The following is a 23,427-nucleotide window of genomic DNA, read 5'->3' as shown; positions in this document are numbered from 1 at the left end:
CAACAGCAAATGCTTCAGCTTCAGAGAATCGGTTGCATATGCCGATGGTCGCTTCACTTTACCTTTCGATAACAGCTCCAAACGTGACCATCCCTTGTGTTCGGTAAAACGTCAGAAGAATGGGACAAAAGTGAGGGTGTACTAAATGTACTAAGGATGTCGGTGGGAGGTGCGTGTGCGTGTGGTTGGATGTTTTCCTCGCTTCGAATCGATTACTTCAGCTGCACCAACACCATGAAGTAGGTGACCACGGCTCCCAGGACCTATCACGACGTTCGGAAGAGAATGAAAAAAAGCAAACACAACACGCCACATCAAAGATCAGCAAGTGAGTTTTCGGCACCGCGACGTGACGAAGGCAAGTGTCCGAATGGTGCGAGTCAGATCCTTTGTCAAGGCGTTCGTCTCGCACTCGCCTTCGGGTGGGAAATCGTTTAAGGACGGATTATACACCCCCCCGGGGAGGAGGCTGGAGCATGGTCGTCCGAGCATTGACTTTCATTCTTCTTGCACCAAGCCAAACTTACCGATGCGAACAGATCCAGCGATACCGTGAAAAACTTCGCCCCGGAAATGGTCATCGCCTTCTGGCACTGCTGGCACACGATCTGGACGAAGGTTTTCGCCTCCTCGGAGCCATCGTACCAGTGGCACGAGTAGGCCGCTTCCATCACCGATGAGCTCTGGAGGCGAACGTCGAAAGAATGTAGTACGAGAACATCGAAAAATGAAAAGAGAAAAACGCAATGGAAACCCGTCAATGTGATGCTGAGTAGGTGGGAAAGTGGCGTGCTATTTTTTGGCAGCATCGAATGCAGAAGGAAAACATCGTTCTCCAGCGGACGATTTTCGAGGTTTCCCGGCACGTACCTCCTCGATGAGCCGATTGCCAAAGATGCAGAACAGGAAAACCTGGGCCAGGGCGTAGCACAAGTATCCGATGACGGTCAACCCGTACACGTTGACGCCGCCGATCTTGGTGGCCTGGTACGCGAGCAGCGTCAGCTTGATGGTGGAGGTCAGCATGTGCAGCAGGAGCGCAGGACCGTACGTATCTCCGATGGCCGACACGAGGCTAAAGCAGAAAGGAAAAAAACAACTAGGTCACAATCCTACGAAGTTTTTGTTCACACTTTCAGCTGAAGAAAATACTTTTAGCTGTTCGTTCAACAAAAATTATAACTTGTACTTTTTTTCCACTTCCTTCAACACGATGATTTGCTTTCCAACAAAAAAAAAAGAACAAGTAACATTCTGACAACAAGTCGCTTCCCCGCACTTGTGAATAATAAAAATATTTATCAATTCATGCATGATCGATATTAGGTCGGACTGTTTGGATTCATGAGAAAAATAACTCCCCTTCCGGTTGGCGTGTTCCGGTCGTCGCTTGGTAGCTCCATCCTCCATATTCATCCATCATTCAATCTGTCATGCAAAGTAAATAAGGGCAGCATTAGCTGATGGGACACCATCGTCTCCTGATGGGAGTGGTTTTGTTCAGCCTGTTTTTCCTGCTGTGAGCAATAAAACGGGCGCCCGAAGAATACTTCAATAAAATGATACCCTAAAGTGATATCGAAATGAAATTCAGTATCAATTGATCATAATCGAGCCTAACTAAACCCTCTATTTGACAAGTACAAATGATACGAGCACAATTCGGATCTGATGAGCTTTGCAAACGGAGAGAAGTAAACCGAATTAAGAATACCGAGTGGTTCCGGTTTTCTCTATCATCCTCAAGTCCTATTAGTGGTGAGAATCCATTTTAATTTCCATCATTAAAATCGTGCCCTGAGAAACTCTATAACTTGATTGGACTTCCCTTAGGAAACTTTTAAACATCTCTTTATGGTGCAATTGCGAGAAAGTTGTTCACTTAATGGCTTCAAATTGCTGCCATTGAAGCTGAACTGATTGCTTGCATGGACACTCCTTTTATGCCGAACTTTTGGGTGGGTATTCAGATTAAAAATTCACAACGCCGATGTTCAGAAAGTAAAACGATTTGAGACATAATTTAGTTAGCTAGAAACACACCCTTAAAGATTTTATGTCACATGCTTTGTGCTGCTCGGTTCGAAATCTCACGTGCTGTTAACACGTATCTCCAAAGTCATTTTACTGCTCTGCACATGGTCCAAAATAAATGAGCCTTGAACAACGTTGGCAGAAATGCTATCAAATAACATTTCCTCCAATGTGAAAACATTCGATTCCCCAATGCATTCGAGGCCCCAACTCCCAATTCAACGGAACGAACGAAACGCGCTGCTTGCTCGCCACCTCCCAGTGTGCGTCCTACGGGCGGGGAAATTTGAAACTTCGCGGGACGCAACCTCTGAGGAACACTCCTGAGGATCAGTGCCGTTGGAGGGAAAAAGTGAGACAAAAAAAAATCACAAACACACAAAGAAGAACCAAAATCACACATCCGCCGGCGAAACGCCATTCAAATCACGCCGTTGTCAGACGTCGCTGTGTTGTCGGGCGGAATCTTGTTTCTGTTAAATATCCCACGTGCCAACCGCCAAACCCCAACACACTCTGTTTGTCGAAGTGTCGTTTAAAAGTACGCGGAAAACCAGTCAGCACAGAAAATTGTCCCATCCACCGGCCGGCGGCCCCGAATTGAAACCCCCGAACTGTGCTGGGAAATGGTAGGCCAAACAAAAAGCTGGCCTCGGGGAAAACGACACAGGCTGAAATGATGTTCTGAGTTCTTCGGTGCACCGAGCGGCTCAGCGTTTGAATGAAAACGGCGTGTGTTTTTTTTTTTTTTTTGTCGCAATCGTGTGGACGGAACATTCGCAAAGCCGAGATCATTCCAGGACGTACGTTGGGGCGTATTGCGTCAAAGAGGGCACGTGAACTGGTGAGGGAACGTGGAGGCCATCGTGTCAACCTCCTTTAAGCAGATGAAGGAGGGCACTGGTGGCAGCCCGGAAAACAGCACCACTCGAGAAGGATTTTCTTTTCATTTGGCGCGTTCATTTTCCGACCCGTTTCGATTGCGTAATGCCACATGGCTTTGGGTTTCGTAGGTTCCGGGTGGGATATGGAGACGCGGCCGGCGGATACGAGACGGAGCGCAATAATAAAAGAACACGACCCTTAATTCCTTCGTATGGTTCATTTTGCATGCATCACCGATGACGGCTGTGCTTTAAGGGATCAGTTGGCCATAAAGAAAAGCTTGGTATAATTTGAGGAGGCGTCGCCGGGTTAACATATTTGCATAAAGCGCGAGCACCCTTTTGCGATCAAGCTTTTGAAAATAAGGAAATTTTAGTCGTGTCTTAAAATAAGTAAAACAATTCGAAAAAATGGAAGAAAAGGCAGAGGAAATTGATAAAAATAATACCAAATCCGTAATAAAAACTCCATCCGATCGATGCGTAAGCTTAACTCCAAGCTAAATCAAGCCAATTGCATATCGATTAGGCGCCAAATGCCGCCCGAAGATGCGGCAACAAACAAAGCGCCTACATCGCACACTGGAAACGCTAGGAAAAAGTTCGTTAAACGCTTGGCACTCGCTTGGTGCGTGTGGTTTTGGCACAAACCGGGCGTCGTAGCGCTGGGCCAAAGTTCTCGGTGGAAATTGGCAACGATTGGGATAACGATCGGCGAAAAAACAAAGTGTTCGACCCTCCAAGAAGCAGAAGTGGGTCATCGATAAGGACGCTAGGGAGCCCCGAGCGTTTGGTCTTAAATCAGGCACGAAGGCAGAATCAAAGAATAATACCATTACACCGGCGCCACTTCCTACAGCGGCGGCCTACCGATACATCGGCCTGGTATTACAAACATCAAGACGATGTCTAACGAAATTTACAGCTGTATTAGCCCGGCCAGATGTTGGAGCAGTTATCCTTCGACGCTCAAGCCCCACGCAAGTCATCGCGTCCAGATGATTCAATTTGCCCGAGTGGCATCTAAACGCTGTTCGCCTCTCCTTTTTCCCGCTACGATACCACGACGGGTAATGTGCTGCCGTCAGCGATTTATGGCAGTGTTACGGAGGAATCACAATTTCTATTTCCACAAGCCCGCAAATCCGGGATTTGAGCAACCGACATCTGCCCACCTCCGGTTTCGCTAACCGTTTATTCGATTTCGTGGGATTTGACCGCACGATGCTGGGCAAGCATTCAATATGTCGGGAAGGGTTTTTCCTTTCATTCGTACTGCGGTTAGGATGGGGAAGGATTTTACTTTTCACATTTTTACAAATATGTTTGGTGATGCTTCAAATTAGTTTAACAATAGTTGAGGACAAAAGAACCAATAGAAGAACCTCATGGAAAGTTGAAAGCTGCCGATAAAGTGTTTCCAAGTTTTCAAATTCTTCTTTCAATTCAATTTCACTTATGAAAAAGTCATGAAAAAAATCCAATTTTACAACGTCCTCAGAGACGTTTCATGGTTCGGTTGACATGAATTTGATGAGCAGTGCCACGACATCAAAGCTTTAAGGTGTGCTTCAGGCAGAGACAGGAAAATTGTATTCAACCTGTTGACGCCTGGAGAAATTGGTGCAATACTGACGCCCAGGATTCGCCCTCGTGCTTATCAGTCAAGTGGATGTGTTGCCATGGGCAACCTGAAAAGATACTTGGTCGCTTTCCTTTTGTCGTTCGGTGAAGCGTCTTTCATCTGAACCGAAGACGAAAGCACCGGCTGCTGCTCTTGAAGAATACTTAAGGTTTTCTTGAGCACATCCAGCTACCGTTGCTGATCGCGAAACCAGAAGGAACTGTCATGAGTTGGTTTTCGGGAAGTTTACCATATTAAATTCAGTGATGCAAAAAACACCTTTTGTCCGTTGAAGACGTACATCGGAGCATCCGGAGCTACGCATAATTCATCAACAGAATTTCTACAACATTCGAAACACCTACCGTACGACGTGCTTGTGCCGCTCAACCCAGTACTTGATGGCGCTGCGCACCATCATCTCCTGCTTGCGCGTAAGTCCGTTCGGGTTTCCGTTGCGGCCATTTTCATCGAACGTTTGCAGCGTCGACGGCGCCCGGAACTGGGCACCCCAATCCGCCTTCGAGCTGTAGATGCCGCTCAGATCGAAGTCCTTTACGTCCGGATTTTTTTCTGGGAAAAAACCAAGCGAAAGTTAACTTTTCAAACAAAAAATGTTGTCCGCGCAGAATAAGAGTTTTCTACATCTAGTAGTAAACAAATATATTGTGTCTCTACACACGGATAGCTAGGTATAAAATCTCTAAGATAAGCTAAGAGCATGGGTCAAGAGAAGTTTGTAATTTAAAAATATTAAAGAATATCCTTGGAGATGCCGGGTATCGATCCCGGTACCTCTCACATGCTAAGCGAGCGCTCTACCATTTGAGCTACACCCCCTTCGGTGAGTAGTTGCGGTTGACCGGCGTTCAAAAGCTCCACCGTGGCCCACTTCTTTTCCGGACGGCGTTGCGAGTAAATCCTTGGCGATCGACATAAGCCCCATAAATTACATTTAGCTGCTATTGCCCCCCTCCCCTCGCAAGGTGGGGATAAACGCCAAAGCTGATAATAAACCGGCGCGGCCAAGTTCACCGAAGCATACGTAACTGTATCGCTTTGTAAAAAAAAAAATAAAAATGGAAAAAGTAAAAACCAAACCAAAGACCCCCACTTAGTTCAAAGGGATGAAATGGAAGCGAGCTAAAAATGGATACGCTAGTACAGCAACTAGCTGTTGGTGAAAGGTACGGTGAAACCTTGGCGGGGGATTTTAATATGCATTTCGCGTACCAGCCTGACAAACCGAGCCACGCCCGTGGCAGTTCGTTGGAATTGACTCTCGAAAGTTGAGTGATTTTACAGGGCAGCCCATATTTATGTGTAAGACGAGAAATATTTCTATTTTGTATTTTAAAATTGTGGAATATTGCCACAGATTTAAACGCAATCGCTTTCTTGTGTTTTCAGAAGTGACGTATCAGTAGAACATAAGTGAAATTAGTAAAACTTTTTCAAGTTGACATAAAATGCTTGTAAATGTAATTTACAGATGCACTCTGGATTAATGTTTAATGAATGAATTAATGTTCAATTACTGTTTAACGAATTAATGTTTAATTACTTGAATTAATGTTTGATTACTCTTCGTTGTCATGTCATTAATGTTGACTTTCTTCTAAACATTTTGACACTAGTGTAGCCGCATATGAACTGGTGGACTGTGAGTTTTCCAACCAAACTCCCACCCAGTGCCACAACGGTCGGCGAACATTGAAAGCTATTTTTAAAGTTCAATTTATAGGATGTTTTTTACGCCAAAGTCTAGTCCACCGGTGTCGCACGTTGTTTTATCTGTCCCTTTTCGTGCACCCTTGTTTTTTCCTCGCTTTTCATTTTGATCCACTCAGGGGGTTTGGTTTCGGGATGTGGGTTTTTTTTTCGTGCTTCATTTCATTTGTCTCATCGTGCCAGCTTTAGCGTCGAGGAAAGGTCAAACGAGAACGATGAAGACGCGACCATTCCATCAGTATTCGATGAATACAGCAGGTTGGTCCTCGATTTCGGACCCGGCTTCATTCCTGCCCCGCACACCACCTACCTTCGTTGATGATAAGCTCCGATTTGGAGCCGGCTGAAATTGCTCGGAACAGAGCGGCCGAGTTGGGCCGATAGGTATCCAGCGAGGCAGACAGCTCCATTAGGGGTCGCATGATTCCCTGCGCGAAACGTTGCGAAACGGCCGGTGGGACAACGGAGCGTCCGCCAACAATTTAGGGCACATTGTGGTGTTGTGAGCAGCATGGTGGTCGGAACGAGAAAGGAAGGAAAGTTGTGGTAAGTGAGTGAAATTGAAGAAAAATCAAATGCCCCACGTTCTACCTCAAATGCCTCCGACCGTCTTCCTGCAGCTGGCCACCTACCTTCAAGTGTTGCAGCTGCTCGCAGGCCAACAGCAACCAGGAGCAGAACATAACATCCGCGAGATTGCTCTGGACCATCGAGAACAGCAGGAAGTAAATCTGTGGAGCGTTAAATTGCGCGCGGAAAATGAAGGAAAAAATCAAAAATACATCAGAATTGCACCCGTCGGAGGGGGAGGGGAACGGTCCCGTAAGACAGACTGGGAACCCGATCGGCAACCGGGCAGCTTAGCCTGTCCCGACGGATTCGGGAAGAAATCACTCAACCCTCGGGCAGCGTTCGGGGCGAGTTGACTGCAAGTCTACCCGAGCATGAAAAGTCCATTAGTCGCTTACGAGCGGAAATAAAATTAAAAACAACCCATCAAAGTTTATGAGAATGGGAGCGCTGGGGCAGGTTTCCGGCTGGAGCAATTCTTGAGGCCCCGCGGAGCCATTTTGCGATGGCAGTTTTGTGTGTTTTTCGCGCCAGCTGGAAACAATTCAACTCCATTATGCACTAGGTTTTAATTGTCCGTTTGTTTATTGCGCCAATTGAAATGGACAAATAGTTCAATTAGACAAAAAGGATATACGTCTTTCTTATTTGTTGCTACTTTCGTTACTTCGTTACGAATATCCTAAATAAGTTGATTGAATAATGCATGAATGCTGTTCACATTTAATAACGTGGCATGAGAATCAAGCTTACCTATTTATTTAATGAATATAAAATGAATTGTTCTCATGGCTCTCGTCTAATTCAATTGTGCTACCGATCGTCCAGTGAAAGTTAATGGCGCATCGTAAGATTTACTGAGTGTTCAACATCATTATTCAATCGCGTAGGTGACCCCGACTGCGCCATATTGAACGTAATTGCTTCGGCTTACCTCCAATCAACCGTTGTCCATTAGTAATGGAACCTGGCAAAAAGGATGTCCACCTTCCTCTCCAAAACCTCCCCCCGAGATCCCTCCCAAGGACCAACAATGGTCGCAGGGCTATCGACCCACCAACTGGCCACGGATAATACTTCGGACGAGAAAATGGGTCGGACATTTCCATAATCGTCTTTTTCCCTCCCATTTAATGCCATTCCAGGGTCTGGCACGTTATCTTTCCACCGTGCTGGTCGCGGGAAAAATCGCGCACCCCTCGTGGTCATAATTTAACCAGCGCCTCTTGTGATACCTTGCGACCACGACAAGGACGACGATGATGATGAAGATGCTGGACTCGCGGCGGACGGTTCTACGTACGTACCTGGTAGATGAAGGAGAAGATGTACGCCGGTCCGCTCATGGCATTCCAGGGATACCAGGACTTGATGGGCAGCCGGGGGATTTCCACCGTGTACGTCTCGTTCGTTTCCTTATCGAACACGTTTATCACGCTTTCGCCGAAAAACGTTATCGTTACCCAGGCTGCAGCGTTGGCAAGCGGAGGAAGAAATAGCAATGGCGTACGGTGCCGAAAATTAGCTTCGCACTTCCACACGGGAGTTTGTCGAAAAGAAGGGCCGAAAGAACGATTAATCAACCGCAAGTTGGAAGCCACGGATTTTCGGACTCGCGTTCCCGATGGCCCAGCAGGAAGCACCAACCATCGGCGCTAACCTTCACGGAACCACATTTTGGCACGTACGGCATCGACTTTCGGGCCCCTCCTTCGCGGAAGGACACGCTCACGATACTCACCGACGACCGAGAGCACGGTGGTGGCCATCACCAGCACGAGCAGCTTCCGCATCTTGGCCAGCGCAATCGAGTGATAGCGCGCGTCGGACTCGGCGAACAGCGGATGGGAGTTGGTCTGGTTCCAGATGCCGAGCGTGCGGTAGAAGTTCTCCGAGTTGAGCGCAAAGTAGATGAACTTCGTGACCGAGTGCGTGAAGAACAGCGTCGTGATGGTGTTGGCCGTCAGCTCGTTCACGTCGTCCGCGTTGGTGGCCAGGTTGCCGAGGATGGCGAAGAACTGCAGCAGCACCATGGCGAGCGTCCACCAGGAGTACACCTTCCGGATCAGTATCGGGCCGGTGACGTAGCGAAATAGGAAGTGACCGCTGGCCTGCATGAGCCGAATGTTCGGCATCAGGTCCGCGACCAGCCCGACGTATTTGGTCGGTTGGACTTGCATCTGCATTGTGTGTTAGAAGAGCGGAGAGAAAAGGAACTGGTCATAAGAGGATTTGCTCGGAATTGGTGCCAATGTTTGCCCAAGGACGGCGCGATTCGATCAAATGATTTATCGAATTTGGCAAACAAACAGTACCCAGTCTTTTTTGCAACGGCCAACGCGAAAAAGCGAACGGAAGAACTTGCGAAACGCTTTATCGTGCCTCGATATCTGCTGATTTGAAAAAACTATCAACGATCTACAAATCAAACATACCTCGAAAAGGCTTAGTTTAGTTGCAGTTCAACTTGTGTGCCAATCCTATTTAATTCCTTTATTCATGTATCACCTATTTCAAGGATTAGAGTTTTTTTCTCCTGTTTTTTGCAAACCGAAGCGTGCGAACTTGTTGTTTATAAATATCCTTTACGACAATAGTACGTTATTCAATCCAACAACGATAGTTGCATGCACTTTAAAGGTACTATTCACCATACACATTTACATTTCTCTATTGCTAGCAGATATATCACGCCTGTTTTTTTTTAAAGGAATCGATATTTAAACCTTTGAAAGAGATTACACAATTTAAATTAAAAAGAACTATAAGAGTTTTCAACTCTCTTTCTAAGGGTATTCCGAATAAATAATTATTTTTATCGTGCCATTCTTTGCCAATTGTTTCAACTTTATCGTATAACATATATTACTTTTATAAGTAGTGATTTATAAGTTTTTTCGTCTTAGTTATAAGACTTGAACAATTGACTTAGCTTTTTTTACTTTTTTTACTCATTCATCAAATTTTTATAAAACTCTTTTTCTTGTACTACACTACGATTGACTTTTTCTCCAACTTTGAACTCCAACTATTTGTTTCTCGTTTTACCTCCATGAATACTTACTTTGAAATAGTTTGTATTTTATATGTATCCTACACAACACTGCTCACACAACTTTATTCCGAGGGACGGGTGTTCGATTTCGATTTCGATTTAAAAGCGATTCCCAGAAACTTCAACTTGGTGAAAGAATCCTCCACCGGTGTGAAGGTCGATTTAGTTTGCGAAAACTTTACACATTCCTTGTTTACTATTTGATGCGCTGCTCTGGCAATCAGAGGGGCAACATGACGAGCACTTCCGCTTGTGGAAGGATGCCCGAACGCGGGGCAAGTCTTTCGCTTGCTATCGCTTGACTTCCCGACCGTTCGTTTTGTTCCGAAACGGCGCAGAACTTTTTCCTTCTTTCGTGTACGTGGCCAAACTTTAACTATCACAAACTTGATCGATTTATGAACGGTTCGAGAGCGCCCGCAAAACACAATATTCTATTGCATAAGGGTTTGCAGTGCCGGTTGAAAGCTTTTTCGGACGAAACAATGATACGTCTTTCCCACTCGACGCATCAATCGGGTTTAAGAAAATTGTTTGAGCCCCCCGGGGGCGACCGATCGTTTCCTCGACGGCCTTGGGGTGTACGTGGCTGCCGGGAATTCGTCGTCCCGTCGTCCCAGCGCGTTTCCGGCCAAGCAAACAATGAGAACTTTCGGTACAGCTGTACCGACCGCGGTGCTTCTTGATTGGACGTCTAGGTTATGGAAACGTGTATCATCTTCGGTAGCGCCAACCCACGTGCAACATCTGTTCCGCCGCTAGAACTTAACGCTACAGTTCCCACCATCAGCCGGTATGAACTTGTGGTACGAGTGTGTGTATCGTTGCGGGTAGCTGTGTATGATTCGTGGCGATAGGATAACGAAGGGGTTTTTAAGTGCGTTAATCTTTAATGCTACCAACCAAACGCTGGAACGATACTCTCTTTATACATAACACAAACACACACACACAGACAATCTAAACTGTGTATGATAAATTTCTACCTTCTATCATTCACCTTGCCTTGAAGAACCCTGATTTGACGTGGCTGCCATTGACACTAAGACCACGATGAAGGACAAAATGATTAGTAAATCCATTTTATTGATTAAGGATGATGTTGGCTGGTTTACGTCTCGAGATGCAGAGAGTTTCAAAACGCGTACGCTCACTTGCATTCACAAAGCAATGTAAAAGCCTTATTTTGAAGCATAACACTGTAATATTAGCAATATATTCAATCGGCATTGGAACATTCGATCGAAAAAATTAAAAAGAAAACAAACGAAAAACTCTAGCAGTGACGTAAAGTTGTCACCGCAACCAGCACATGACACTTTCGCTCGATTATTTGCGTTCTGCTTAAAGACCAAGTGCCGGCACGATGTCATCGGTTGACGATCTCACGTTTAATTATTAATCAAACCGCCTCCCAAACGGAGGACGTGTGCTACCGAAAGCGTACCGAAAGGGATAAGTATAACGCGTTGAACGATGTGTGAAACGATGATTCGTGGGTATATGGAGCGAAACGGAAGCCATTGCGGTCTACGGAGTTGTGTCAATATTATGCCCTATGGTAGTGTGTGCGCTTGGCCTGTTTATCAAAATGGTTGTTTTGTAAAGTTGAACAAGATGCATGGTTGAAAATATAATTTAAGTTTGAATTTTTCAATGTGACCTTGTACCTTTATTTGGTACAATATGACGATTCGGAAAGTACGTGGAGAAGGACGAAATTAGCCTTGAAATAGATGTGAAATTTTCCGTCAATGGCAAAGCATGAGTCCAAAAGAATGTTTTACATTTATCTCGGTCAATAAAGTTCCTCAATGCATGATTATAAGTACACACTTACAAAAATAAAAGTCGTGCCGGAAAATCTCTGCATCTGATGAAGGACACTAAGAGATAATGATAAAAAATGTTCTCGGGCATGGCATCAACAAAGGATAATGGTGCTCAAACATCTATTTAAAATGCCATCTAAAAAACCATACATTGTTTGAAAGAGTATCCATCCCGGGCTGGCTAACCAGCCGTAAACGCTCCCCGTATCACAATCACCAAATTATCATTTTCTGCCAACACTTTTCATCCTCGCTGGCCTCGCACGGCAGCGGAAAAGTGAGGGCGTGTGGGGTAGCAGGAGAACCCGGGCGACAATTTAGGACCTTCACGCTTGGCTACGCTTCGGGACGATCGTCTGTTGAGCTTAAATAAGCATATTTTATACACCACCTGGACGTCGCAGCAGGGAACTCGATGACATTCGAAGGGACTGAGCAAGGCGGAAGACGGGGGAAGGATGTTGTTCGACCTATTTCATTCTGTCAAACTCTTCCCACGAGACTTTGCTCGCTTCCTCGAAAGTGCGGGTTCGGGGGTGTTCCCTGCAACTTTCACTTTTTCCGGCTTTACCGAACCGGTTTTCCGCCGGTTTCATGCTTCGCCATCCTTCGTGTGAATGGTCCGATAAATGGCACCCGGGGTGGCGTTAGTTTTACGAGACACTTGAAGCCAACCATAACTATCATCACACACACACACACACACACACAGATACACACGCATACACAAAACGGCACATTCCGATGATGGGCCTGCCTTTTGCCAGGAAGTGGTGCTGACGTGTGGGAATCTCGGAATTCCTCACCGCACGCACCACACACCACGAAGATCGTCGAGCACGAGAAAAGGGACAGATTATTCTTTCATCGCTTGGAACCACCCCGCAACGATGGGTGCGAAACGGATCCGGATGTAATTTTACCACCCAGTCCCAGATCGGTGTATGATGAAGGCGAAAATTGTTCTCTTTAGCGGGCTTCGTTCATAATCGCTCGGGCTCAACAGGACGGAGGTTCGTACAGAAGCTCAGAAAATTAATGACAAGCCGGTCGTGTCGATGCGCTTACTATACTCCATCACGTTTGATTGTCTGCATCGGGGGGGGGGGGGGGCATTTGTGAGGGGATTTTAATTAAACCAGAATGCCAGAGCTCCAAGAAGGCAAAACATAAAAAAACATATTATTTTTCACCACAAAAGGAAATGGTTAAGCAATGCACCCAGTCTTACAAGACGTCGTGAATGAAGAGGCCCGTAGAAAGCCACCGGAATCCATCGTTTGCTGTTTTGCGTGAACATCGCGCGGCCGAAGGATAAATGTCACTCAACGAAGGGAGTTCATCCGTGACGGGCGCGTTGCCCTCCGTGCTGAGTGTGGCTTATCGATAAGCTGGAAGGCTTTTTGTTTGTTTTATTTCGTCAACGGAACCATGGGCACATCGTTTCGTATTTTCCTATTAGGAACCGGTATGTTGGAATAGATTTTGAAAAATATCATCCCAAATGTAGGACTATTGGAATAGAAATCTTAAATCGAAATGCTTCAGTAAAATATTTTCTTTAATGTGGTAAAAAATCTCAAGTGAAATATGAAATTGATAAACAAAAGAAGGTGAAAATTACCAGTGATCAAAAATCAATTAAGTGTCATACATTGCGAGCTACACTAGCAAAGTAATGGCATGCAAAAATACAACATGAACCCATACCCGATATTTGCGGGCGAGCAACCGTTGTCCTCAGCTGTTTTCCGGGAAATTGTTTGAGTACTTCTTTTTTATTTTAGTTGTTTATATACAGCTCGGTACGAGCGGAATTGGTGTGACTCACCAACATTGTTTTCCCCTCCTGCCAACATCGGCCCGTGAGAGACTGGACGCCAACGTCGTCGAACTCCCGCCACACGCAACTACCGAGAACTCACTCTCCGGGATCCACTATGAAAAGGCACCACGCGGAACCGGGAAATGCTGAGTGGCCGGGAAATGCGAGACCCGATCAGAATGGGGCTTCGGGAGTGGGTCACTCTCCGTAGCTCGGTAGCCCGGTGGATGCTGTGCCTTTGCCGGACGATATCGCCCGAAAGAGTTTGCCAAAGTTGGCTCGAGGCAGCGCCGTTCAGTCGAAAATGAACGTTCCCTTCGTGCGGATGCTTTTCCACCGGTCCACGCGATAGGACGCGAGTTTTGCGAAAAACGTCTCGGTCGGCTTCACACACCGGTGTGTTCGTTGTCGAGCCGCACAAATACACACGCGCACACGCGCGTCGTCGCATCCGTTGTGCGGAGCGTCCCGGTTTTTTGTTCGCAACCAACCGTTTTCCCGACCCACACAGCTCGAGCGGATTCAATATTCCATTTTTCCGCTTTCAATCGGCAGAAGGCAGCGGTTCGGGATAGCAGAACGTTTGGTCGTAGTAGCGAGGGCCCGTTGCTATTGGCAGCGGCAGGGTGTGCTGTTTAGAGCGTTGCTCGAGGGAAGCTAATCACAACACATATCGATGGAGACGCATGGTGGTTCACTGTTTCGCTGAGTGTTTCGTTGTGCTTTTGCTGCGGCGTGCAAAGTGTGGGCCCGTAATAAAAATAATAATAAAAAAAACAAGTGTCTAGCACGTGGTGTGCTCGATCTTAAGCGGCCATTAGAGTTCAGTGTGGAAAAACCCGTGACCAAAATAAGTGTGGATATAAATGTTAAATGACAACGACCGGAGAAATGTGACATAAGATATTGCAGAATCGTAGTTCCAGTGTTTCCATTCTTCGCCAAACGCCACAGAAAGCCACAGTCAGAGCAAACAAAAACACAGCGCCATTCTTGACTTGTTATTTCAACCGTAAGTGTCTCCACCGTCGACGATGCTAATTTGAGCAGAAATGAGGAATATTGTGCGGCCAAACGTAGGCGAACCGAGTCGGTGGGAGAAAAAATCGCCCTACAAAGCAGACCCAATCGAGGGTGGAGAAAATAACAAACTAATTAATCGTACAACGGCCGATGCTTTTCTGTGCGGCATTACATCGTGTTCGGAATATGGCACTTTGGGGTAATCCGCTTATGTCACCCCCCGAACCGTGCACGGATGTTTGAGCACGTGGTAGATTCCTATGCTGTAATGCATGATTGACGGTGGTTTTTTTCTTTTCATGCTACGCTTCCAGCACCGTTTTTATTACGGTTTTCCTTCGGCTGCTCTCCGCTCCAGCGCTTTCTTGTCATTCGCGGGAAGATTATGGTCGTGCGTGCGGATAAACGCAAGACTACTGTGGCGTTTGGAGCCGCTAAGAGTCTAAGAAAACCTACGGACGGGGGGTGGCTTTTCTCGTCATAATTTACAAGGGGGAGTGGGGGCAAACGAACGGAACGATCTTTTCCGAACCCCTGGCCCCCCGCTGGAGGATGGTGGGGAAATTTATGAAAGAAAATAAACGAATCCCGGTCGCTCAGACGCCCGAACCCAAAAAGGGCCTCACAGTCACTCACCGAATTTAATGCGAGAGGTTGGGGAAGAACGTTCAAGGAAGTAGACACACCATCTCGCTCCGCTGTGTCCCGCACACCGTGCCCTGTCAGGGCTGTTATGCAATCGAACCGACACGGGACGAGACAGAGTTTTATTTTTCCACTTTTGTGCATGGAACGGGGAACTACCTAGACCGTTCCGTTCCATCGTGTGGCCTCTTTGCGTGTAATAGACTTTCCGATTTTCTTCGTGTCTAGTCGTCTACGTCACGGTTGAACCACAAATGATTGTTGGCCCGCTTTTTATCAAATGTTATCTTCAAGTGTGGGAGTATTTAGGAAAGACTACTTTGTAAAGCCTTGCCGCAGCTTATCAAGGTTAACCATTGAGCTGACATGTGGTCAATAACGAAAGCCGCCAGATTAATTTTGCTATCCAAAAGCCGGCAACCAATTTTGTCGTTCTTCTTCATTTGTCCTTGTTGGTTTCCGTACTGTTCTATTTATTTTTCAAATGCTTACCCAACTGAAAACCCTCTAAACATGTTTCAATTTTAATCTTCGTTCAAAGCACTTTATCTATGGTGTTCCGTTGCAACAATACAGAGGAAAGTCATTGATATTCCACAACATTCGAACATAATAGCACAAGTGTGCACGTTGGAAGCATTCTAACCCACTTTCCTCACACCAAACCATTGTGCTTTGGTGTCGCAGCACATTTTATCATCTGCCGTCCGCATTCCCTCGCATAAACAACGCTCAATAATTGATGTTCGCTTAACGGCATAATCGAATTTTCATGCTCTTCCCACCGGAACCGGTACGAGGGTCGCGGCGGTTTTTCGTGGGATTTTTAAAATAAAAGGCATAATGGAACCCGACGTCCAGACAATGGGTTGAAGCTGTGAAAAGCCATCGAAAGCCGATCGAAAGCCGTTTGGGGGTAAATTTGTTGCCAAAAATATCGAAAGAGAAAAACGGACAAACACCGAAGCAGAACCGGAGTATGTCCTTCGTGACGCATCCAATCAAGGGCGGATGGAATGTGAACAATAGGTTCAACTAAATGGATCGAGAATTAACAAACATTCCTCGTACCGTCGGCAACCGAAAGGATGTACAAAAGGAGGAATATTTCACATGGGATAGTCATAAAACTAGGATACATTAGGGATTGAGTTGTACTGCAGGCACGAACACTGCTATTTCATCGCACAGATCGATGGCCAGAACGTCCATGCTGCCGGTGAATTGCACCACGCTCAGAGGCAATAGTACACGGTTTGGATTCCATCTAATAAACATTCTCATCACTTTAATGGACGTGGCTCCGATGCAAAGAACCGATAGGGTGATGAACAGCGGTCGCTAGTGGGCCATGAAGCACATAAAGGCTACCGGCACGGCTTCAGGTACATTCATCAAACCGCTTCTGGTTGCTAGTGGCCTATTTTAGAATGAAGAGGAGCACAAACAGCTTCAAAGGGGCCCAGTTGAAGCACAGCTTCAATTCCCTTTTTCCCTGGATGTTTTCAATTTTCCTACTCCACTCCGTGCCAACGTGTGAATGTCAATGCGACGATGACCGTGTACACGACCTCCTGCTCACGTACATCCACACATCCACACATACACATACACCAGAGGGTCTAAGTAGCTCAACGCAATGGGATTCCTGTGATCTGCTTACTTACCCCTGGTGGAGGTTCCCGGTTCCAAACGATGCGGTCCGACATTGCTGTCGAGCGGCGTCTGAGACGTGTCTGTGGCTCTGACGTTTGGCCACAGTTTGACGTGGGCGATGCAACGAAGATCCTTCTTACGCTCGAGAACCCAACCCCGGACAGCCGGACCGAAGCCGACGCTCCGGAAATCCTTTCATCTAATCATCGTTGGGATGGATTTTGCAATCAGCGCTGTGTACCGTACTGATTACTTGACAAAACCGACCGCTCCCGTAGGCGACCTTTGTCCGTCCGTTGGGTTCATCCCTGCGATCCGCTTCCTGCCCGGCACAGGAAGGGGCCATGTTGACCGGCCCGAGTCCGTGGTGATGTAGAATTTCGTCGCATTCGCTTCTACTTGAAATGACTCGTTTTTCATTGTGCGTCTGCCGAAGGAATGTATGCCTGGCGATGGTATCGTCCCGATTGATCGCCTATCGCCAATGTTTACCGAACAATATTCATAATCGTTTGTTGGAGAACACTGAATGCGGGGCTCGAGCTATCGATGCTTCGCTCATATCGGATCGGTATTGCCTTAGCTTTATTGAAAAATCAATAACGAGACTAAACGGTCTCATATTAGAAGGGAGCTTTAATTTTTAGTACATTACTAAGCAGTATTAGGAATGGATTTTGATTTTCGAGTGAAGCTTTGTAAATTTCTTATCTTGTTTTCTTAATTTTGCTCATAAATATTTAGTATCAACAATTTCATAAAGTAATAAACAAAACTCATCTGTTGTGAACCGGCTCTTCTCATTGATAATGATAGGATGATACCATAGAAGGAAAGTTTTGTTTAATAGTTCCTTTCGATTTATTGTTTTATTTGCGACCCTTTTTATACCGTACATAAAATGCACATACACAATGAACTCACCCTATCGTCCTGTGATGAAAATTTATTTGTTTTCGATCCTTTACACAATGCCATATCCCCACGCGTGCCGAAACTGATAAGATCGGGGAAAGCCATAGGCATGTTCTGGACGGCTGCGGTGTTATTTTTGTTTTGTTTCACACGTAACCCATCTCTCCATTCCGCGGCCCCGGCCCCACTCGCCTTATTGTCTTTCAAACACCTCTCGAGGACTCTTCAAGCATCCCAGTAAAGGACCTTTCCACTTTTCCACTTTGTTGACATCTTACAGGGTACCTAACGGGACGGCAACAAATAACGAACACCCCCGACGAACGATGTACTCGCCATCTTTGGGCAAGTACCGATTGAGAAAAAGAGCTCCCAAATGTTGGATGGTATTTTAATTAAGTTAACACCATCCGAAACGGAGCCTCTGCCGGCAAAGAGAGCCTTTTTTGTCCAACGAGTGTACCAGGAAGATTTAGTGTTTTTTTGCTCGTTACTGTCGTTCACAATTCGGTTCGAATGGTGATAAATCATAATCTGCTAATCGCTAGCTGGGCGTTTCGCTGTAAATAGGTACAGGAAAACGGGAAGATTAATTAGCTTAAACGGCTCGTTGACATCGGAATTTTGGGGCAGTTTTTGCCGACTGCCCAGCAGGAAGTGACCAGGGTCTGTTACCTTTTGCCTGTTATCTTTCTGGTGTGTTTGTGTTTGATTCGTGGAAGTTAATGTTATTTCTTGCTTGTTATAATGGAAGGTTAGACAATGCATTCGTGACAAGAATCAAGATGTATGAGATAGAAAGTTGATTAATAAAGAAGAAAGCTTAATTGGAAAGACATGCGGTAATCTTATTTTGTTAAAACCTGGAACAAGAGACCTAGAATAACCGGAGAATTCCTACAAACTTTTCACAATATGTTTAAGCAGCTTAGCAAAGGAGAAAAATCAAATAACTCTGAGTTGAAATTTGCTTTCACAAGTGTTACCGTCAGCATGGCATCAACCATTAATTTGATTAAATTGGGAACAGTAAAAACAACTTTAAAAAGCATAAAATATCGGTAAATAAATAAAAGTTGTTTGATCAATAATACCGCCATTTTCTTTATATCCGTTATGTATTTGACAAATACCAAAGTCAATCACCAACGAAAGGATGCATATGCTTGAATACCGCTTAGAGAACAGTTTGCATCAAAAAAGTACTGGAGATGCCGGGTATCGATCCCGGTACCTCTCACATGCTAAGCGAGCGCTCTACCATTTGAGCTACACCCCCGTGGTACGTGAGGACCGTTGGCCAAAGTACGGCTCCTTCAAAACCGTGCCCACACTGGCCTCCTTTCACTTTCCGAAAAGGCCTATTACGGCAACCCTAGGCCACCATTAGCAGCAGCGTGGGCCACTGGAACTATAACTAGACCATTTTATCATTCATGAGTGGTCCCCCCCACTCCCTAACCGAAGAGGACTGTTGGATCCTAATGGTCGAACCGCAACAACTCCATAAAGACATCACTCGCACGGAAGCACACGACGGGTGGACGAGGTATATTTTTAGGCATCACCGTGCAACACATGCACCTCTTGTGCATAACGAGCCGAGGGTGGGGTGAAAGCTTTCCGGCAACGTACCGGCAAGCGAACCGACTCGTTCAGGCACGTAAACATATTTATGCTCGTTGCTGCCGAGCGGCGGCACTTAAGATGTTGGGCCGGATAAATCGTAGTCGAAAGACGTCGGTCGAGAAGCAGAGAGGAGAAACCAGGATGCAAACAAACCGCTACGTGGTGCATGTTGAAGTGAGTTTGATTCTGCTTCCAATGCGTGGTCAAGTGTTATTCCCATATGCGGGAAGAAATGCGGGTGAGTGTGTTCTAATCTTGTGCTGTTGACGAAAGGACTTTTAGCATTTTGCCTTCACGCCGTATTGGCTTGTGTGTACAGAGGCAATAAAGCATTCTAGTCGGATGGTTCGAACCAGAATAACTGTATTTTGTTTCAACCAAGCATACCCAAACTCACGTGAGCCAGTTTGCTTAAAGTGGGATATTTTTAACTAAAGAAACACAGCAATAATTTAGCTAGAAACATTAAAACATGACACAGTACTTAGTATCTGAAATGTCGCTCTCAAACACAAAACAAGGATCAGAGGATTACCATAACTTTGCAGATGATAGTACGAAAAACCCCCCATCTGACATCCATTTATCCTTGTGATCGTTCTTTTAATCTTCTGGTAGACATTTATAAAGTGTCCTAGACGAAGGCACCGGGAATGGGAAACCGTTTTCCATTATAACTCGTACCGCTGTTGCTTCGAAAAAGTGTCGAGGTGGAAAACCGTTCCAATTCGCCGTAACCGAACCCATCGCCGTCCGGCTTATCCTGGACTGTTGGCCAGCGGCCATTAGAAAAATTGTGCTTGTCTCGTATTTCAAATTTTCCATTTCCCTTTTATTGTTTTTTGTCTTCCGTTTCATGTCTCACGCCGTGTCGCTCGGTACCACCGGACGCAGCCGTACAGCAGGATGTTGCCGCAAGGAAATACCTGGCCCGTAAAGCATACGATATCCAGTCGCCATCGGACGCGCCCAACTCGAAAGCATCGTAGTACCCTACTCCAATAATGGTTTTAGCCGACAATAACGTGTTCGAAGTGGACTAGCGATAATTAGAGTAGGGTACCTTGGGTGTGTATCCTTGTCCTTGTGGGTGCTCTTACAACCGGGGCTCAGGCGGTGGACAACATTGAAATTCCATTTCCAGCTCCGAAAAAGTAGACTCACCAGCTCGAGCAACGAGTTCCAGCGGAGAAAGCAGGGCATTAATTCAAAAACTAATTCAGTAATAGAGTGCCACTAGCAAACACAACAAGCGTAAGCTTGTTTACTACCAATCGGTCCGCGTAAGGGAAATGTATCCGGTGAATGTATCCACTCTGTCGGGAGGGTAATCGAGTGCCAAAACCATCGTCTACTGCCAGCCGTACGTCTCCGGAGCATCGTAAAGCAGTAAATCGGAATAAAAGCATTACCATAACTCAATACGAGCTCGGGCAAACTCTTCAGCGGAGATATTGCCGCAACAGACAAACGGGGCTTCCCGAACTACCCAGAACCCGTAGTAGTTCGTAGACACAAATACTCAGTCCAAGCGTAACCGCACTAATCTCGGTGCATTGCATAGTTGGAGCGAACGGCGCGAAAAGTGTTTGCCATTAGCCTGCTCAAGCTAGTCGTAAAAATGTGGAACCGTCTTTCGCCGACCAACTCCAATAGACTGTTGCACGATAATGGTAATGATCATTGCAATAACCCCCTCAAAATCAGTCATAACAGTAAGTCCTCGGATAAGGCCAGAATGCCCAAACCGGCCAAAGCGACCGCGCAGCCGGCCCGTTCCCATCCAACAACCTCCAGAAGCTCCCCCCAAACTAGTAACACCAAACCAACCTCTATCAACATCAACACCACCTCTACTTCAGCTTCTACTTCCTACTTTGCAACTACTGGTACTACTACTTCTACTACTTCTACTATTGGTGCGGCTACTGTCACTTCCGGCGCTGCTAGAACTTCATCTTTCTCTTCTTACTCTTCCTTCACCACCAATACCAATACCAACACCACCACCACAGTCACCTCCATCAAAGCAAAACCTTCCTCCATCACAGCTACCGCTAGCAATAAGCTCAATAAGATTCTGTCCATCGACATGGAAATTCGAATACAGAATAAGTGTATTTCAGCCTAGCGTATCACTCTGGAAGGCCCGGATCCCCCCTGGATGCAAGGCCCCCTCAAGGTTGCGTTTCTGGGGGCCTCCGGCGTTGGTCGTACCAGTATCTTACAGGTAACTGGCGTTGTGCTGGCTATATGTAGTGGCGCAAGTATGGTAATACATTGTTTTTTTTTTATTTTATTGGCGTATGTGTATGATTACAGCAATTTTTTAAGCACGACTTCCCAAAGGAACACATTCGTACCGCAAAGCGAACCGTCTATCGGAGCTGCCTGGTCTGTGATACCTGCATCCGCGAGCTGATGGTACTGGATGTGCCACCGCAGAAGTACTTCCCGATCGATAATCTGGCCGAGTGGAATAACGGCCACCCACTGGGACTTCGCACCGTTCACACGTACGTGCTGGTGTACGACATGGGGAATCTGGAAACCTTCCAGGTAATCAATCCGGGTTGTGTTTGAGCGCCAGTGCTAGTTCCGAATTCAATTAAATGTTTTCCTTCTGCCATTCCAGTATTGTCGCAATATGCGTGATCAGATTCTTGAAAGTTTCAACCACCGTGATTTTAAAATAATGGTTGTGGGCAATAAATTTGACATGGTAACCAATCCTCACACTCAGGTGAGTCGACAGCAAGTGGGGGTCCGGGCCCGTAATTAAACTTTCATTTGCTTTCCCCCAGGAACTGAAGGACATTTCCACACTGGTTCGTAAACACTGGCGCTGTGGATACGTGGAGTGCTCGGCAAAGTGAGTGGACGCACGACTCAACGAACTTTTCTCACCCTAACTAATCCACCGCGAATGTTCTTCTTCCACCGTAGACACAATTACAAAGTTGGTGATATTTTCAAAGAATTGATGGGCTACCCGGTCGGTGGCACAGCGCCGAAGCTCGAGTTTACGCAATCGATTGGGTCGAAAAATCGCTGCACGATACTCTAGTAGTAGCTGCCCCGGAGGGTCCCTCCAAAGCTGCTGACAGCAGGAATCATCGAGATCATCGCAAAAATTAACGGAACCAAACCGATCCAAGCGCTGGGATCGTACATCCGGAGGCGGAACACGGTGTAAAGGAATCCCCGGGGCAGTTCAATATCAAGCAAGTTTCGTCCGCAAACGTCCAGCCATCTGTCAATGTGACTGCTATTCTACAGCCGTACAATGTGGTTTACTTTAGGCTTGCATCTGGTTTTTTACTCCTTGAAGCTTCATCCCGTGGTTGATGGTTTAATGTTCTTCTTTAGTTGCACATCATGCCATTTTGGAAACCACGTGGGCAGCCACGTGGTCAGTCATGTGTGAAGATTTTATTGAATCTTCTTCAACTCATCGTGTTTCAAAAGGTAGCCACAACCTCTGCAACAGGTTCAGGGTGTGAGCGGTGAGATAAGGGGGTTGTCACTGCAAGTTACATTGTATAAAATAATATAAAAAAAATTACCATCCGGTGTGGCATGATCCCCGTACCTAACCTCAATGTGTTGCAAATGAAAGTAGCCGTAACCTAAGGGTAATCGAAACCACGTCACATCGATGTAAAGACGTATTTTACCGTTGTACAAAGGACCCACGATTTTACGTGATTTAATGAGCGATAGACAATAACAGTAACATTATACACAAAGTACGTAGTTTAGCACCTCGATATTGATGGCGAGTAGGATGTCTAACCGTCTAGGCATATATATATATATATATATGTGTGTGTGTGTGTTCACAGTACACTTAACATTGGAGTTGCAAAGTGCTAGATTGGATGCTTCTATTGTGTTTTAGTGTATTTTGTGTGGATAGGAAACGGTGCAGGGTGTCCTGTGGCGGCAAGGAGTGTTGCAAACATGTTGTTAAAAAAGTTAGACTTTGCCAGTTGTTGTAGTTA

At 46.0% G+C, this 23,427-nt stretch overlaps 2 protein-coding genes and 2 non-coding genes across 4 annotated transcripts; 1 reads left to right on the top strand and 3 right to left on the bottom strand.

Annotated features, from left to right (window-relative positions):
• Window positions 1-212: 212 nt before the first annotated feature.
• LOC131259302 (odorant receptor coreceptor) lies at window positions 213-9,029 on the bottom strand. Its single transcript, XM_058260759.1, has 8 exons — window positions 8,585-9,029; window positions 8,151-8,311; window positions 6,906-7,004; window positions 6,584-6,701; window positions 4,908-5,115; window positions 871-1,075; window positions 528-683; window positions 213-263 (listed from the first exon to the last, which is right to left on the bottom strand). Exons 1-8 carry the CDS (start codon window positions 9,027-9,029, stop codon window positions 213-215), a joined length of 1,443 nt encoding a protein of 480 aa, XP_058116742.1.
• Trnaa-agc (transfer RNA alanine (anticodon AGC)) lies at window positions 5,310-5,382 on the bottom strand. The gene has a single exon. It is a non-coding gene; the product is annotated as a tRNA-Ala (tRNA).
• A 9,971-nt stretch (window positions 9,030-19,000) lies between the features above and the next one.
• Window positions 19,001-19,073, bottom strand: Trnaa-agc (transfer RNA alanine (anticodon AGC)). The gene has a single exon. It is a non-coding gene; the product is annotated as a tRNA-Ala (tRNA).
• A 2,433-nt stretch (window positions 19,074-21,506) lies between these two features.
• Window positions 21,507-22,490, top strand: LOC131259343 (ras-like protein family member 10B). Its single transcript, XM_058260812.1, has 5 exons — window positions 21,507-21,653; window positions 21,746-21,982; window positions 22,059-22,166; window positions 22,228-22,295; window positions 22,370-22,490. The coding sequence occupies exons 1-5, from the start codon at window positions 21,588-21,590 to the stop codon at window positions 22,488-22,490; spliced, it is 600 nt and encodes a 199-aa protein (XP_058116795.1). The 5' UTR covers window positions 21,507-21,587.
• Window positions 22,491-23,427: the final 937 nt, after the last annotated feature.

This window comes from Anopheles coustani, chromosome 3, assembly GCF_943734705.1.
Source record: "Anopheles coustani chromosome 3, idAnoCousDA_361_x.2, whole genome shotgun sequence".
In the NCBI taxonomy this organism is placed as follows: domain Eukaryota; kingdom Metazoa; phylum Arthropoda; class Insecta; order Diptera; family Culicidae; genus Anopheles; species Anopheles coustani.
This window is presented reverse-complemented; position numbering and strand designations above follow the sequence as displayed.

Bases quoted from the DNA above. Each gene is read 5' to 3' on its own strand.
- LOC131259343 (XM_058260812.1), top strand. From the start codon at position 21,588: ATGCAAGGCCCCCTCAAGGTTGCGTTTCTGGGGGCCTCCGGCGTTGGT. The intron at 21,654-21,745 runs GTAACTGGCGTT...GTATGATTACAG, and splicing joins GTCGTACCAGTATCTTACAG to CAATTTTTTAAGCACGACTT. The intron at 22,296-22,369 runs GTGAGTGGACGC...CTTCCACCGTAG, and splicing joins TACGTGGAGTGCTCGGCAAA to ACACAATTACAAAGTTGGTG.
- LOC131259302 (XM_058260759.1), bottom strand. From the start codon at position 9,029: ATGCAGATGCAAGTCCAACCGACCAAATACGTCGGGCTGGTCGCGGAC. The intron at 6,702-6,905 runs GTAGGTGGCCAG...CGTTTCGCGCAG, and splicing joins AGCAGCTGCAACACTTGAAG to GGAATCATGCGACCCCTAAT. The intron at 1,076-4,907 runs GTAGGTGTTTCG...TTTCTGCTTTAG, and splicing joins CGGCACAAGCACGTCGTACG to CCTCGTGTCGGCCATCGGAG.